The 17,117-nt window shown below is 36.6% G+C and overlaps 2 protein-coding genes across 2 annotated transcripts in view; one reads left to right on the forward strand and one right to left on the reverse strand.

Annotated features, from left to right (window-relative positions):
- The window catches only part of LOC125232327 (alanine--tRNA ligase, mitochondrial), a 28,551-nt gene extending 21,622 nt beyond the window's left edge, over positions 1-6,929 (forward strand). Inside the window, exons 12-15 of the mRNA XM_048137954.1 lie at positions 2,510-2,718; positions 3,174-3,381; positions 4,588-4,713; positions 6,834-6,929. Coding sequence (XP_047993911.1) covers positions 2,510-2,718; positions 3,174-3,381; positions 4,588-4,713; positions 6,834-6,929 — 639 coding nt within the window. The remainder of the gene's footprint in view (positions 1-2,509; positions 2,719-3,173; positions 3,382-4,587; positions 4,714-6,833) is intronic.
- Positions 6,930-10,965: 4,036 nt separating this feature from the next.
- Positions 10,966-16,234, reverse strand: LOC125232512. The gene is made up of 4 exons (XM_048138212.1): positions 16,165-16,234; positions 13,466-14,918; positions 12,934-13,057; positions 10,966-12,283 (listed from the first exon to the last, which is right to left on the reverse strand). Exon 4 carries the CDS (start codon positions 12,264-12,266, stop codon positions 11,205-11,207), a length of 1,062 nt encoding a protein of 353 aa, XP_047994169.1. The 5' UTR covers positions 12,267-12,283; positions 12,934-13,057; positions 13,466-14,918; positions 16,165-16,234; the 3' UTR covers positions 10,966-11,204.
- Between the last annotated feature and the right edge of the window lie 883 nt (positions 16,235-17,117).

A 17,117-nucleotide genomic window follows, 5' to 3' on the forward strand; every position in this document is an offset into this window, starting at 1 on the left:
GTTGCCTTAATTTTTTCATGATTTTATTTTACTGATCAATTAAGTATATAAGTAAATTCGATACGTGATAGATTATATTTATTATGAATATACGATTAGTGAAATAAAATCTGAAAAAGGCAACGACGGTGGACATCCATTTATATGATGGTGCGCAGTAGGTGAGCTGAACAAATTCAAATTAATTGTTTATGCAATACAAACCAAACTTATTTTTTGTGTAAGTCATACATTTTCCGTTTATTTTGTTATTATTTCAATTGCGGAAAACTATAATTTATTGAGCTAGAAGCGTGTCTTATCAATGCCAATGCTATTCATGCACAGTAAAATACACATATTACTAATCAAATATTTTGTAAACTTCTACAGTTTCGACTTGAAATATTAGAAATAAAGATAGTACGCATAATATGCTTTCAAATGATACCTCTCACAAATTTATCAGTAAAATAGGATCTGAGTAACGTAGAAAATTTGGCGACGGTCAGTCAGCACCCAATATCGTGACAGGGCGCAGTGACCCCTGCTAAACCAAATTCGTAATTATTTGGTCATATATTATCATACACCAATAAAACTTATATTTTTAGAAAGCGCATGAAATTTCGCGTAAATTTTATACTAACATTAATTGCGGTAAAGTTATGGTTTATTAAGTTAGAAGCATATTTTTTATCTGTATATGTGCAACTCGTGCTCAAAAAAAAAGTCATGTTTTCAAATATTTTGTAACCAGCTACCTTTATAACTATAGTTATTCAAAAATAATTATAGCAGGTTTAATTTGCTTTCAAATGATACCTCTTACATATGGATCCGTAAAATAAGAACTTAAAAATATTGAATACTTTACTACGGTCAGCGCTCATTTTTATGCGACCGGCGGAGTGACCACTACGAAACAAAATTCGTAATTTAATGGTTATATTATCACTTACCAATAAAACTTATATTTTTAGAAAGCTCATGAATAGTGGCGTAAATTTTATAATTACATCAATTGCGGTAACGTTATTGTTTATTGACTTAGAAGCATTTTTTACCAGTACTTGTGCGATTCATGCTCGATAAAAAACACATATTTTCAGATATTATGTAAACAGCTACCTTTAATATTATAGTTAAGTGTAAACAATTATAGTAGGTTTAATTATCTTTCAAACGATACCTCTCCTATATGGATCCGTAAAATAAGACCTCAAAAATATTGAATACTTTACTACGGTCAGCGCCCGTTTATGCGACCTGGAGGATAACCCCTGCCAAACAAAATTCTTAATTACATGGTTATATATTATCATATACCAATGAAACATATATTTTTAGAAAGAGCATGAATAGACGCAAAAATTTTATAATAACATCAATTGCGGTAAAGTTATTGTTTATTGAGTTAGACGCATTTTTTACTAGTACTTGTGCAATTCATGCGCGATCAAAAAACAAATATTTTCAAATATTTCCTAAATGATTACTTTTATGAGCATAGTTATTTGAAAACAATTAAAGTAGGTTTAATAAGCTTTCAAATGACACCTCGCACGAACAGATTGGTGCCATAGGACTCGAGATGTGAATAAATATCTATGATGGTCGGTCGCCATCTTTCCCCCCTTTTTCTCAACCCGTCCCCCCCTCCTTAAACTAAAACAGGTCAATTCGTAATCTGGAGAGAACGAGGAACATATCCATACCTGTTTTAGGTATTTAGAAGAGATGTCGACGAAAATCGTGAAGGAGACGACTTGTGGCCAAATTGGCTCTAGACTATTAGTCCGTCAGTTATATCGTCCAAAAATACTGAACACATATTTTTCGCTTTTTCTTATATATAATGAAAAAATACAAAGTTATAGAGCATCAAAGTACCGGAGTGGGGGCTTGTGACGTCACGCGAAACTTCAACGCACTGTACCGTCGTAATTTTTCGTTTACGAGAAAAAAGAAAAAATACGTGTCTAAAATTCTTTGATAATCTAACTGACGGACTAATTAGTTTTTTTTAGTTGACTAGGCGAATAAATAGGCGATTCATAAAAATAACAGGAATCTAGACTTTCGCTACAATATTTAATAAGACACATTCACCTTTTAACCGCTTGGAATTTTTAATTGAGTGCCAGACCTCGGAATTGTGTCTTAATATATCCGACAACGGTTAAAGTAATAGTACCTAGGCTTTAAATCGAATTTGTGACTATTTTTAACCCTTGACGCAAAAATGAAGGGGTGTTATAAGTTTGACGTGTTTGTCTGTGTGTCTGTCTGTCCGTCTGTCTGTCTGTCTGTTTGTCTGTCTGTCTGTGTGTGTGTGTGTCTGTGGCATCGTAGCTCCCGAACGGATGAACCGATTTAGATTTAGTTTTTTTTTGTCTGAAAGCTGAGTTAGTCGGGAGTGTTCTTAGCCGTGTTTCATGAAAATCGGTCTAGGAAAATCGGTCGGGGTTTTTTTCAAAATTTTAATTTTGTGGTTAGGTTATTTGCATACTGTGTCATTAACTTTCAGGCCCGCGAACTCTTCTGCAAATCTCACCAACTCTTGAAAGTGTCCGATCTCCTCGACCCCGAACACAGCAAGGAACAAATAGCAGAAATAAAACAGCGACTATCCGAGCTATGCGCCGGCAGCGGCGCGCCTTACGCGGAGTATAGCCAGTGCCTTGACGCGCTGGACAGCGTACAGAAAACCGTCGCCACCAACGACCTCGCTTTACAGTAAGTATATATTCTTCTAGAACCGTCTAGAATAAAAAGAACAAGCTATGTGCTGGCAGCGGCGCGCCGTACGCGGAGTATAGCCAGTGCCCCGACGCGCTGGACAGCGTACAGAAAACCGTCGCCACCAACGACCTCGCTTTACAGTAAGTATTCTTCTAGAACCGTCTAGAACAGAAGGAACAATAACAAACATCAACTGTTGACAAGCGTCTATAAGGAGGTATTCACTTATGTCTTAAGTGTCCCAGTTATTCTAGAACATAATCTATATATACCAATCGTTTTCGGTACTACGTAAACGTGGTGTGGTTTTCTATAAGAAATGACTTCTTAGCGATAAGACCATTGACTATCCCTCCATTTAATTTAGTGTTCTATTTTGTATCTTTCTACAGAGGTGTAATATTCTGTCTAAACTTACGCACATTACAAGTCATTGCAATTACTTACAGTTCTGTAGTCGAAGAAGAAATCCGTGACGCGACTGACGAAGCCACTCGCGACGGCCGACGATTCGTCGTCCACTTCCTACGATGTTCCTACATCATGGCGCCCACAGCTGCGACCGCTGCTCTGAGAAGTCACCGCGCCGGCAGCACACCGACATTACTGCTGGGGTGCGCTCAGGGGGTCATTACTGCTGTCTGTACAGTGCCCAAGGTCAGTACTAGCACACCTCGGACAATGACGATCAAATATATAAAAGAGGCGCGTTCCTGCACACCAGGCATCGTGATGGCAGAGTGGTTTTACAGGCATCCGTCCGGTTAACGGAGTACGCTGGTTCGATTCCAGCTCGGAACACTTGGAGGCCTTGGTCACTTTTTCTTTGTATATGACATTTATTTAATATTGTGAACCTCTACGAATAGAAGGTATAATTTTTTTAAATTTATAATTTTAATTGTAGAAAATGGCCAAAATGAAAGGGGGGCAAACTGTAAATTTCAAGTTACTAGGTCAAGTGGGGTATCGTTAGAAAGAGCTCAAATTGAACGTAAATAAACTATTTTTTATATTTTTTTTGTTGTGGAAAAAAAAGAATTTTGAAGGAAAATGTAAAAAAAAATACCGTCCCCCCCCCCCCCCTTATCTTCGAAGTTTACCAACGAAAAATTATGAAAATTTTAGGAAACATTGGTTTTATGCTAAATATTACAGGAAAAATATAATCGTGTTTGTATCTTGAAAACTTTTTTTTTAATTCACAAAAAACTTTTCAGATTTTTACTTTTAATTTACCCACCTTTGCGGATGTATATAGTACTTCAAATTAATACGAGATGTTACGTAAATAATTTTCTTTCTAATAAAGTAAAAATTGTTTAAATCGGTTAACATTATAAAGAATAATCCCTGAAAAACCAACATACTATGGTCGCGCAAATTAGTTAGCGAATTCACCGAGAGATGGCGCTATACACAATAATGCTCATTAGTACCTATACTTTTGTCTTCTAGTCAAGTCGTTGGAGTTATGTGAAAACATGAGATTATTTTAACTGGGGAGTTTGAAAGTTTGTACGGAACCCTCGGTGGGCGAGTCCGACTCGCACTTGACCGGTTTTTTTTTATACCACGACCGGCGCCAAATTCTTTCGCGATTATTCAGCCGCGCTCGGTAATTATCGGAGAAATGGCAGCGAGACGCGATACTGTGTCCGTGTCCTTGTCACTTACTGAGCGAATGAACCAGTAAAAGAAAAGATAGATAAACTGAACTGTTGAAGGACTGAACTAAATTGATCTCAACTGAAGTAGTGAATGAAAGGGTGCAGGGTGTCATGTTGTGAAGTACTCGTCTATATTGTACACATTGGCAATTCGTCATCATAAATACTTAACTTTAGTTTATTTTTTCGACAGGACATCGCGTCTCACTCTTTCAATGCCAAGCAGTGGATAAGCAGTATCCTGCCAGTATTCAAGGCGGACTTGGTGCCGACGCCTGCTTTAGAAGCCAACATTTACGCGGAGATGACAGGCACTAAGGTATTTTTTTTTATTGACCAAAACAGACAATGTCAGTTGCTTCTCAAAAAGTTTGTACAAAAATTAAAGAAAAAGTTATATCATTTGTTTTTATTCCTATTTTGTTACCAAGATTTATTTGAGTAATAGAATTTTTTTTGGTAGTTTTATTTCGTGATTAAGTTTCTCTAGTATCTATATTTTCTTAATTATATCAATAAAATTATCCTGTATATATGTTATGAAAGTCGACCTATATTACTAAATGTTGGTAACAAAATAAGATCAATTAAAATTTGCCGATGTACAAAGTTTTTGGGAACTGCTCATGTACACAAGCATATCATTAAGTTTCGCCAAACTGTAAAACAGTTTGGGGATCATCCACATATTACGTCACAGCGTAAAGGGGGCAGGGACCTCTGTCAAAAGATCCCGTTTTAGTAGTGCATGACTCCGCCAACTAACGGTCTGGCAGAGCGACTAGTACAGTTTGCTAACGTCTAGCCGATAGGTTGTTTGAGTGATATTAATATTCTGCGTGTGTGTTACATGCGAGCTGCCATCAAATACGCCAACACTCACACAACCACCACTGATGACTCCAACTCTAAAGTAGCCTCCGCCAACTAACGATCTGGCAGAGCGACTAGTACAGTTTGCTAACGTCTAGCGGCTAGGTTGTTTGAGTGATACTAAATATTCAACGTATGTGTTACGTGCGAGCTGCCATCAAATAAGCCAACACTCACACAACCACCACTGACGACTCCAACTCTAAGGTAGTCTCCGCCATCTAATGGTCTGGCAGAGCGACTAGTATAGTTTGCTAACTTCTAGCCGATAGGTTGTATGAGTGATACTAAATATTCACATGAAACTTACTGCTTGCGAACACCACTAATGAAAGTAATTAATAATTAGTGGTGATGTCAACTGCATCTCATCATCAAACTAGCTTCGTCTAACTGAATGTGTAGGGCGAACTGATTTAATGGGTGGGGATACACATTTAGTTGGGAAATCTGGTGCTCAACAAGTTGACGAACCATAAAAATATAGGGCAAACACTGAGAGTAATCACTAAGGGCTAGTTACATCAACCACAGTTAACTCAGACATCAACGGCACGCAGCAGAAATTGATGGAAGTTCCCATTAAAAAAACGCTAAATTCAGTAACAGACGGTTTGGTGCAACCGTCCCTAACTACCTAAGTGTCACTATTTTTGGTATAGGTGCAATGAGATTAATTTAATTTTAGTTACTAACAAGGATGTTATAACTTTTTTCATTTTTTTTTTCATATAATAACAGCTAGACAAAGGTTGTACCATAAAAGTTGGTTAATTTTTAATTACAAATTGAATAGATCATAGATATTTTTGGTGCTATCTGCTCATTTGCGTTTGGTAACTGTAGCTACCAGCTGTTTTACCTCACCTTTGTTTTACCTAATAATACAGTTCACTGGAAATGATTAAGCAAGTGTGTCTACATTTACTGCCCGAAGGTATTAATTATTACATAAACAGCTGGAAATCTTATTAACTGTATGATAAAAGTAAACAGTCTTGTAAATTGTAATAATTGATAATGCAATTTTGCCATTATTCTGGTTAAAATGTATGTAGCTATATTTCCCAGCTCATATAACCCGGCAACCTTCAAATCTAGGGTGAACACTGTGAACAGGCATCTTCTAGGCGAGTTCACTCCATTGTAGACCACGTATTTGCCTTTGGCTAGTCTGTGGCCAAGAGTAAGCCCATTTATAATAAATAAATAAAAGATAAGGCAGCTGTCCTATAAGCAGCGTATCACATACAAACTGTCACAAGATCATCGAAGAGATCCCTACCTGCTGCTAATCGCTCTTTTTCAGACGTCAACCTTAGAATAAACATTCTGATATATCTGTAATTGTTCTTTTTATAAGGCTGATAAATAATAATACGTAAAGGTTCGAGGGAGTAATAATTATGTTGTATTATTTTACCATGGTATTTTATAATGTTATGAAATAACACATTAGTTTCGAAAATACATGAATTCAATTCAATACTAGTCTTCCTGTTCGTGTTTTCGTCAATAAATATTTTGATTTTAAATTTGTCTTTTATTACCTATATTACCTTTCAGAATATTTTACACTTTCGCAACCAGGAACCCGCGTGGCGAGCACTCGTGAACTTTGCACAGATGCCGGAAATCCGGTTGGGCGGGTTCTCGTCATAAATTACGACCGGTTTCTGACGTAGTGTGTATCGACTCTGATACAAAACGTTTCTTGCCTGAGCTCTCATTTGCTTGTGAGTTTGGGAGAACAATTTCAGTCCTAGATAATGAGGTACAATTCTACCTTTGACCTGACATGTACATCATTTTAGTAATATAACAAATCATCATCATCTGCTTCGCTAACATTGTTGAGATAAGAGGTTGGTTACACTGAGAAGGAAATGATTCATACCTTGAGCTGAAGATATGACCTCGGTGGCTCTCTCGCCCATAAGCTCTCAGCACAGCTGATAGCTTCCACCGGATTATATGCCACCACCTGTATAGAAAATAGTTTTATGACCATGGGTCACTAAGGTACACAACCTATGTATTTATAACATGAACAATTGTTATTATAGTAATACCAAGAATATATTGAAGTATTATGATTGTTATTGTTTTACTATCTCAATCAATTGGGAAACTATCCTGAGGACTTGGTCCTTATTATTCCTTATCTATATGAGAATTATGATATATGTGAATGTATTTATGTTGTAGAATTATATTAGCATAGTTACTGGCTCATAGCATGAACCGATCTGGGTTTAAAATAATAATAATAATATGACTTGTAAACATGGTATGATATATCCATATATTGGATTTATTAAGATTGGTTATAACGCATAATATGATCATATTTGTATGTCAACACATAAGTAATTACACGGGTTGCAACACAACGTTACGCATTCGTTCAATATCCGTAAGAAGGCTACACAGCCTCATACTCTAAGGGTAATCCCTCTATTTCGTCACTGACCATGGTCAAGGCAACTCAGCCTCTATATCAAGGATCAAATCCTCTTTCGCTTCGGCCGTAGCCAGGCAAACATAGCCTCTATATAAAAGGATAAATCCTCTTTCACTTCGGCCGTAGCCAGGCAAACATAGCCTCTATATAAAAGGATAAATCCTCTTTCACTTCGGCCGTAGCCAGGCAAACATAGCCTCTATATAAAAGGATAAATCCTCTTTCACTTCGGCCGTAGCCAGGCAAACATAGCCTCTATATAAAAGGATAAATCCTCTTTCACTTCGGCCGTAGCCAGGCAAACATAGCCTCTATATAAAAGGATAAATCCTCTTTCTTATTATAGGCCGCAGCCTCTCGACAAGTACGCAAGTGAGACAAACAGGTTAAGGGCAAACGATATTCTCCTCTCTCGCCAAACTCATGCACATCATCTTCACCTCAGGTTAACTTTTAAGGCATATTAATTATAGTGATTATTAAGCGCATTGGTCTCAAATAAAGATAAGCAGCTCAAACTCAAATAAGACAGATCTCTCGTTCTAAATGGAGATCATGATGAAGAAAATAAATATGTGAATGGGACAACCATGTCCTCTTTTATTTCTTTTATACTCAAACTATACTTAGCTTTTGGAGAGCCGAAGGGAAGATGCATGTGGCTTTCACGAGGCACTTTATTTATAACTTTTATATCGCACGTTCCCAAACTAACTTTGACACACAAAGATGGCGCAATCAAAAGGAAAAGGAAACGTTAGCTTACCATAGACTAATTTGAAGCTGTCATATGTGTTGCCTGTTGAAATATGTACACATCGCGGGAGTCCGCGACACACCCGCCGAGCGAGCTATAACGATGCAGTAAGTGTGGTCATCAGATGGCGGGTCCACTCTCGGATTTTTTCCCTAGCTTGGACCGCCGCAGCCCTCATTTGCCTTTCATTGTCAGACTGGTTTACTTCTGACTCATAGTTTTCATCAGCCATATCAGCTTCTAAGTTTATATTATCACATTTATGCTCTATGTTTGACTCTATCATATCTTTGTCTGTATTTGGAACGTTGAGGTTCTCCTCTGTCATCTCATTGCTATGTGCCGTGTCCACGTCCATGCTGTCAACTGTGTCAAGCTCCATTTCTAGTTGTACATCGGGATAAAACTCTCTTTGTATCACTGAAGAATCTGTACTTTCTTCTAATTTCATTTCTTTTATCCTTGTTGTAGGTTCTTCCTCTAATTGATGATTAGACAAATTGTTAGGTGTTGGAACATCTTCTACTTCCAAAGGGTATAAGTGTAATAAGGATCTCGTAAATGTACCATTGTCGATCTTCACTCGAGCGACTCTACATAATCCATCAGCTCCTTTAATTAATCCAACGATCTTCCCTACTTTCCAGTTCTCTCTGTTCTTAGTATCACCTTTCATTTGTACAATGTCCCCAACACATGGTTCATTGTGAGTTTTAACTCTGGGTTGTTTGGTTGAATTTTTGTAACGTTCTCTTAAGCTAAGCAGATACTGATTCATGAACATGTCCTTGTATTCTCTCATGATAGTCTCACCACGTCTCCAACCTTCTATGAGTTGTTGTTTGGTTGTAGTGGCGTTAACGGGTGTTTCCTTCATTGACATCTGTAGTCCTAGACATTTTCCCGGTGTCAAGAAGTCTGCTGGTTTCAATACATGTTCCAAACCAGTACCTATGTAGGTTAATGGTCTTGTGTTGACGACACTTTCTACTTCTTTAAGAACGGTTAGTAGTTGGGTATCGTTCAATAGATGTTTCTGTAGTGTTCGTTTAAGACAGTGCTTGGTAACACCCACTAATCTTTCGTATACGCCCCCATGCCATGGGGCCAGCTGAGGGATGAATTTCCATTGTATATTTTCCTCTGTTAAACTTTTAGTTGTCATTAGTTCAGATAGTAGTTTGAATTGAAGTGCGTTGTCTGTTACAATCAGAGTAGGAACACCTCTGGTAGCCATGAATCTTCTAAATGCTAGTAAACATTCTTCTGCTGTCATGTCTTTTACTAGCTCCAAATGTATAGCACGAACGACTAAGCAAGTGAATAAGCAAATCCATCGTTTTTGTTGAGTTTCTTCTTTAACATACATTGGTCCAAAGTAATCTACACCTACATATGTATATGCTGTCTCATACTTTACTCTTTCAGGTGGTAAAGCAGGAGTTTCTGGTAAGGAGTAGGGTCCTCCGCCATGTTTCACACATTGCTGGCATTTACGGATATATTTTTGTACTTGTGCTCTTCCTTGTGGAATCCAAAAGCGTTGTCTGATTATATCAAGGGTGTGAGGTATACCAACATGATAGTTGTTCTCATGTGCTTTCCTTATAACATTTGTAGTGTAATCGCAATCTTTGGGCAGAAGAATTGGGTGCTTTGCATCATACGATAAATCGGAGTGTGTCAGACGACCGTCGCATCGAAGGATTCCGTCCACATCTTTAAATAATCCTAGGTTACGGGTAAGACTGGTCTCCTTGTTATCGACTTCATCTGGATAATATTGTTTCTGTATACTTCTTATTTCTTGTGTTTCTGAGTTTACTCTGTTATCTGTATTGTTTGTCTGTGTTGTTGTACGAATATCTTTGATTTTTGATTGATGCTTCTGATGTTTGTTCAAGTGACTATTCTTTTTAAACTGATTTTCTTTATCTAGGTTCATTTCATTTTCATGTATTGTTTCTTTCGACAGACCCTCCCCCTCGAAAAAGGAGAGGTGTCGTACGGGTGGGCATGGCCAGTTGCTAGAGTCCTTTTCTAAGTCCCAGTTCAGACCAAGAGTTTTCACCGTTTTATCTGTAGTCGCATCTGTTATATTTTGCATAAATTCTTTAGAGTTAGAACTCCACTCTCTAAGGTTCATTGATATTTGCTTGAATACGTCTTTGCTGTCTTTATACAGTTTTGTTGCTTCTTCGACGCTGTTTGTTCCTGTCAAAACGTTATCTACATATATATTGTTGGCTAGATTTTTTAGTTTGTCATTGTCGGATCTGGATAGGTGCATTTTGATTGTAGTATTTAATAAAAATGGGCTTGATATAATTCCGAAAGGTACTCGTGTAAATCTTAAATGTATGAGATTCTCTTTCACTGCTGGTTTGGATACATCTTTTAACCATAAAAATCTTGTGACATCTCTGTCATTATCATTCAGGCCTATCTGTAGAAAAGCTTTTTCTACATCAGCGGTTATTCCAATTTTGTGGCATCTAAATTTCATTAACAAATTACATGAATTTTCTATCATTATACTATCTTTTTTCAGGCAGACATTCTGACAACTTGAATAATGAATCAGGTGATTAATGATTATTTGTATAATACATTCTAACAAAACTCTGTATATTTTCATGAAGTTATCATGTCTTATGTTGTTTAATTGTTTACTACAGTTGTTTGAAAATGGTTGTTTATCTTGATTTTTTGTTGTTTAAGTAGACGTAGTCGTGGTATTTTGCAGTTCTTTGTCAGGGCATAATGCTCTGTTATGTCGGTTTCTTGCCCCACAATAATGGCAGACATGTGTTGTTCTGCAGGTGTTTTGTCTGTGACCATATTTAAAACATATGAAGCAGCGGTCAGATAACTTGCCTTTTCTCTCAGCTAAAGTTGTAAAGCGCGGACAACTATCATTGAAATGATCACCGTGACAAAATATACAGTCCTTCCTGTCTCGCTTTTTAGGTGGATATTGATTTCTTGATTCGTTATTGGCTTCATACGGTCTCTTCCTTCTGTCTACGCTAGAAAATGTTGAAGTACCCGGTTCGGTTTTGATGGGTTTCCCTTTAGGTTTCATATTATATTCATTTTTAAATTTCCTTTCACCAGTGAATTTCTTCAAATGTTTATTATTATCCTTAACTTTATTAATTTTCACGTGTAACGTTTCAGTGGTGAAGGTAGGTTCTATATTTTTGTCCTCTGCATTAATTCTGTCAACATCCTCCTTTGCCGTTATGATAGCGTTTAACTGTTTCCTTATCTCTTCTGTGGATTCAGTTTTCAACTTCAGTTTCAACTCATAAATCACATCTTCAGGAAATTTTTCCATGAAAAGGAACCTTAAGTTATTCTTATTAGTGTCTTCTCCTAGGGATTGCAATACTCTAAGGTGTCTTTCTAATTCATCTAATGTTTTCCTGCAATCTTGAGGCTTCATCGCTTTCTTAACTTTGTATAGGGAGGAGTAATGAGCGTCAATAATCTGTATTCTGGCATTAAGTTCAGCTAAAATTTCCTCGCCTTGTAATTGTATCTCTGTTAAGGTCGAGACCTCATCAGGGTTCGGATCAGTACTTGTATTAAAATACTGATAGAGATCACTCTGAAATTTCCCCAGCGTTGACTGTAACTTGGAGGCAATGATAGCGGCTTGTTCCACTTCATTACCTTCCCATGGACGACACGCACATAGCTCTGATGCTTTCGCTTGATGCTCTTTTATACTATTGGCAAATGTTCTAAGACGCTTCAATAATATGATGTCCATCGTGTTCTTTCTTTATTCTGAAAACGCATTTTGAGACAAATCAACTTAACATGTCAAAATTAATTAAAGTAGTAAGGCATTTTATAAGTTTTTTATTTAATGTGCAAATCATAAATAATTTGGAGTAATTGACAGGTAAGTGTTGTAGGTATAAGAATTTATTTTTAATTATTTTATTTTATTTTAAGTATAGATGGTACGACTTGACCTCTATAATGATGATGATGAACTGAATTGTGTGTAAATCTAAATAGTCTCTGTCAATAATAACTTATCCTCATCGCTAGGATCAGTACATAAACATTTATCACATATTTAATCATTTAAGTTCACATTCAATATTTATATTACCAAATATATGATTTAACGACACTCAAATTGTGACAATGTCACAGAAATGTAGAATATTCTAGAGTATTCGATGAAAATCATGGCAACAAACATTATACAGTAAATGTTGAATCACTTCATTTATTTATAATTAATCAATCACTGATTATTTTTATGAAATTAATAAAATGTTATATCATAGCTTAGCGCCATCTAGTTTCACTAGGATGTAAACGTCAACAACATCATTATCACAATGATTTTACTTTAATGAAAGAATTTTCTTTATTTTCATAAACGCAATTGACTATATTATTCAACAGTCATATTTAAATACCTGCTAATATGTGGCCAAAGGAGTTCTATTTCCTCACGCAGCCGGAGGCAGCCGAGAACTTCGTTCGGCTTTATGCCTATACTTTGTCTTCACGCCTGACTCGACGTTCGTCAGCACTCGTACGCTGTTTCAATTGAACACGAAATAAGTTGGGATTCATTTTGATTTCAATAAATAGTCATTTTAAATTTACTTAATGACCTTATCCCAACAATGTATTTAGTGTTCCGTCTCTAATTATTCCCTTCATAAGGTTACCTCATACGCCGTACGCAATACGCAATCACAATGCACATGTCATGTCGCCGGGAAAAATGTATTTTTTCGCAAATATGTAACTTGGCCATGTAAATTTCAATCAATATACTCTCACGTTTCATCTCACAGGTTTTGAATCATAAAGACAAAGAAATGATCGTAATATTACATAAATAATTGCAAATAATCCTTTAAGAAAGTTTACTAGTAAGTTGTTGAAATAACACAGACTTGGTAGGCCGTAACCTAAAAGTTTCTATTTACAAACACTCACCTTTAAGCCTTATATAGTTTATTTCAAACACAATACAACACTTCCCATTCGCCGCACAACTTTATATTTATTTTAATTATTCACTCGCAAACCACTTGTTGCACAATGTTTTTCGACAGGAGTAATCGGTTCCACCATCTTGCTGTGGCCAAGGTTGTCGATAAAATTATATCGATAAATTATCGGTTTTTGCATACCGGTATTCCATGTGCTTACACTCAAGGTAAGTTACCTGTAAATACATTTCAAAAGGGGTTTCTATCGAAATCATCGATAAGATCTTTATTAAAACATCAAGTGTATCTTATAATATTCGATTTATTTATTACTCCGTAAAGAAAAGGCATAATTAATCAACTGAATTATGACAGTAGTGACATGTGATGAATAAAGTGTAGTATCCTTCTGATGCGAACAAATAAGTGAATCGTATCGAACAGCAGTATGCTCGATAATCATAACCTCAAATTTAAGCATTTCTAAAGTGTCATTATGTTCGCCATTGAATCAAAATCTTGATATAGAATAGTTAAACAGTTATATTATTAAATCTCTGGTTTTCTATTGAAATTGCAAGCATAAACTTTCAATCAAGTGCAAATTGTAAACAATTTGTCACTCACAAGATGTAAATGACAGTAAATTTTTTAAGTGATTTTAATTATTTTCTAAGTTTTATTTGATCTTTAATATTTCTTCAATATTCTTTTTGGTTAAAGTATCGATATCTGAAATAATCGTTATTCTGTTTTATGATATAGTGTACAATAATTATCGATATGAAATTTGCCGACATCGACATGTCTACATCACTTTCGCAAAATAAATTGCGTAATATTATAATTATTTAGTTTTTATGTTACAAATTCATGATTTTTGAACAAGTACGTGTTTTATAAGGTAATTAGGGTTTCAAAGATGTAAATCACACGCAGATTTCAATGGTATTTCCTTACGCGGGAAATTCAAAAATGTAAGGTGACGCTTATAGTTTACAACACACAATCAATAGGTGGCAGCACTTTGTATGAATCACAACGATCACAGGGCAACCTTTAACCTCTTAAAGTTTGTATTTAGTACAAATTTGGTAAATCATTTGTGAAACAGTTTCATAAATTTGTAATCATATCCAAGACACTCTACCACCAATTTTTGTATCGACTCTGATACAAAACGTTTCTTGCCTGAGCTCTCATTTGCTTGTGAGTTTGGGAGAACAATTTCAGTCCTAGATAATGAGGTACAATTCTACCTTTGACCTGACATGTACATCATTTTAGTAATATAACAAATCATCATCATCTGCTTCGCTAACATTGTTGAGATAAGAGGTTGGTTACACTGAGAAGGAAATGATTCATACCTTGAGCTGAAGATATGACCTCGGTGGCTCTCTCGCCCATAAGCTCTCAGCACAGCTGATAGCTTCCACCGGATTATATGCCACCACCTGTATAGAAAATAGTTTTATGACCATGGGTCACTAAGGTACACAACCTATGTATTTATAACATGAACAATTGTTATTATAGTAATACCAAGAATATATTGAAGTATTATGATTGTTATTGTTTTACTATCTCAATCAATTGGGAAACTATCCTGAGGACTTGGTCCTTATTATTCCTTATCTATATGAGAATTATGATATATGTGAATGTATTTATGTTGTAGAATTATATTAGCATAGTTACTGGCTCATAGCATGAACCGATCTGGGTTTAAAATAATAATAATAATATGACTTGTAAACATGGTATGATATATCCATATATTGGATTTATTAAGATTGGTTATAACGCATAATATGATCATATTTGTATGTCAACACATAAGTAATTACACGGGTTGCAACACAACGTTACGCATTCGTTCAATATCCGTAAGAAGGCTACACAGCCTCATACTCTAAGGGTAATCCCTCTATTTCGTCACTGACCATGGTCAAGGCAACTCAGCCTCTATATCAAGGATCAAATCCTCTTTCGCTTCGGCCGTAGCCAGGCAAACATAGCCTCTATATAAAAGGATAAATCCTCTTTCACTTCGGCCGTAGCCAGGCAAACATAGCCTCTATATAAAAGGATAAATCCTCTTTCACTTCGGCCGTAGCCAGGCAAACATAGCCTCTATATAAAAGGATAAATCCTCTTTCACTTCGGCCGTAGCCAGGCAAACATAGCCTCTATATAAAAGGATAAATCCTCTTTCACTTCGGCCGTAGCCAGGCAAACATAGCCTCTATATAAAAGGATAAATCCTCTTTCTTATTATAGGCCGCAGCCTCTCGACAAGTACGCAAGTGAGACAAACAGGTTAAGGGCAAACGATATTCTCCTCTCTCGCCAAACTCATGCACATCATCTTCACCTCAGGTTAACTTTTAAGGCATATTAATTATAGTGATTATTAAGCGCATTGGTCTCAAATAAAGATAAGCAGCTCAAACTCAAATAAGACAGATCTCTCGTTCTAAATGGAGATCATGATGAAGAAAATAAATATGTGAATGGGACAACCATGTCCTCTTTTATTTCTTTTATACTCAAACTATACTTAGCTTTTGGAGAGCCGAAGGGAAGATGCATGTGGCTTTCACGAGGCACTTTATTTATAACTTTTATATCGCACGTTCCCAAACTAACTTTGACACACAAAGATGGCGCAATCAAAAGGAAAAGGAAACGTTAGCTTACCATAGACTAATTTGAAGCTGTCATATGTGTTGCCTGTTGAAATATGTACACATCGCGGGAGTCCGCGACATAGTGCGCCATTGTTTGTCTGGTAGTGAATGTGTTAAATGAAACCGGACGTTATCAACCGCCTGCTTGTATGGGGGAAACCCGCCCAGCGGGTTGCCCGGCATCTGAGCAAAGTTCACGAGTGCCTTAGTGTTCACATTATCCGATCCGATATCGGATGTCGGAAGGATTTCAAAGGGAAAAATCAAAGATGGCGTCCATAACCTCGTAAGGTCCACCATAGGTAATTTCCCATTTTGAATTTGAACCTTGTTCTATTAGTAAATTGGTAGGATTTTCGTTTGTTTCAAAGAGCAATGTGACAAAGTAAATTCTACTTTATTTGGTTCATGAAAGATTCAAATTCGTTTGCAATAACTATGTATTGGGTTGGTAAGAAAGTAATGAGCGATCGATTGAATTCCACATACAATTTTTGAGAGAGTTCTAGAACCTTCTATGGTCGAAAGTATATAAAGGGCGAGTCGCACAGTTTCTCGTGAGTCATTCACTAGCTGTCGCCGAGCTAATATAAGGAAGAAAATGGACGAATTAAAAGTGCATGTAAGGCATTGCTTACTATATGAATTTCAGTCTGGCCATTCAGCCGCCGAAGCAGTGCGTAATATATGTCAGCGTGTTGCTCCTGAAGTTGTGTCTGAGGCCACGGCGAAATGATGGTTCCAGCGGTTTCGTAGTGGCGACTTTTCATTATCAGATCAACATAAGTCTGGTCGACCGGTGAAGATTGATGTAGCCAAATTAAAAACCTTAATTGAAGGAGATCCGAGGCTAACGAGTCGTACTCTTGCTACCGAGTTAGGCTGCTCTCATGTCACCATAGAAACACATTTACACGAGTTGGGAAAAAACTACAAATACAGTGTTTGGATACCGCACGAACT

This window comes from Leguminivora glycinivorella, chromosome 13 (genome assembly GCF_023078275.1).
Source record: "Leguminivora glycinivorella isolate SPB_JAAS2020 chromosome 13, LegGlyc_1.1, whole genome shotgun sequence".
Taxonomy (NCBI): Eukaryota; Metazoa; Arthropoda; class Insecta; order Lepidoptera; family Tortricidae; genus Leguminivora; species Leguminivora glycinivorella.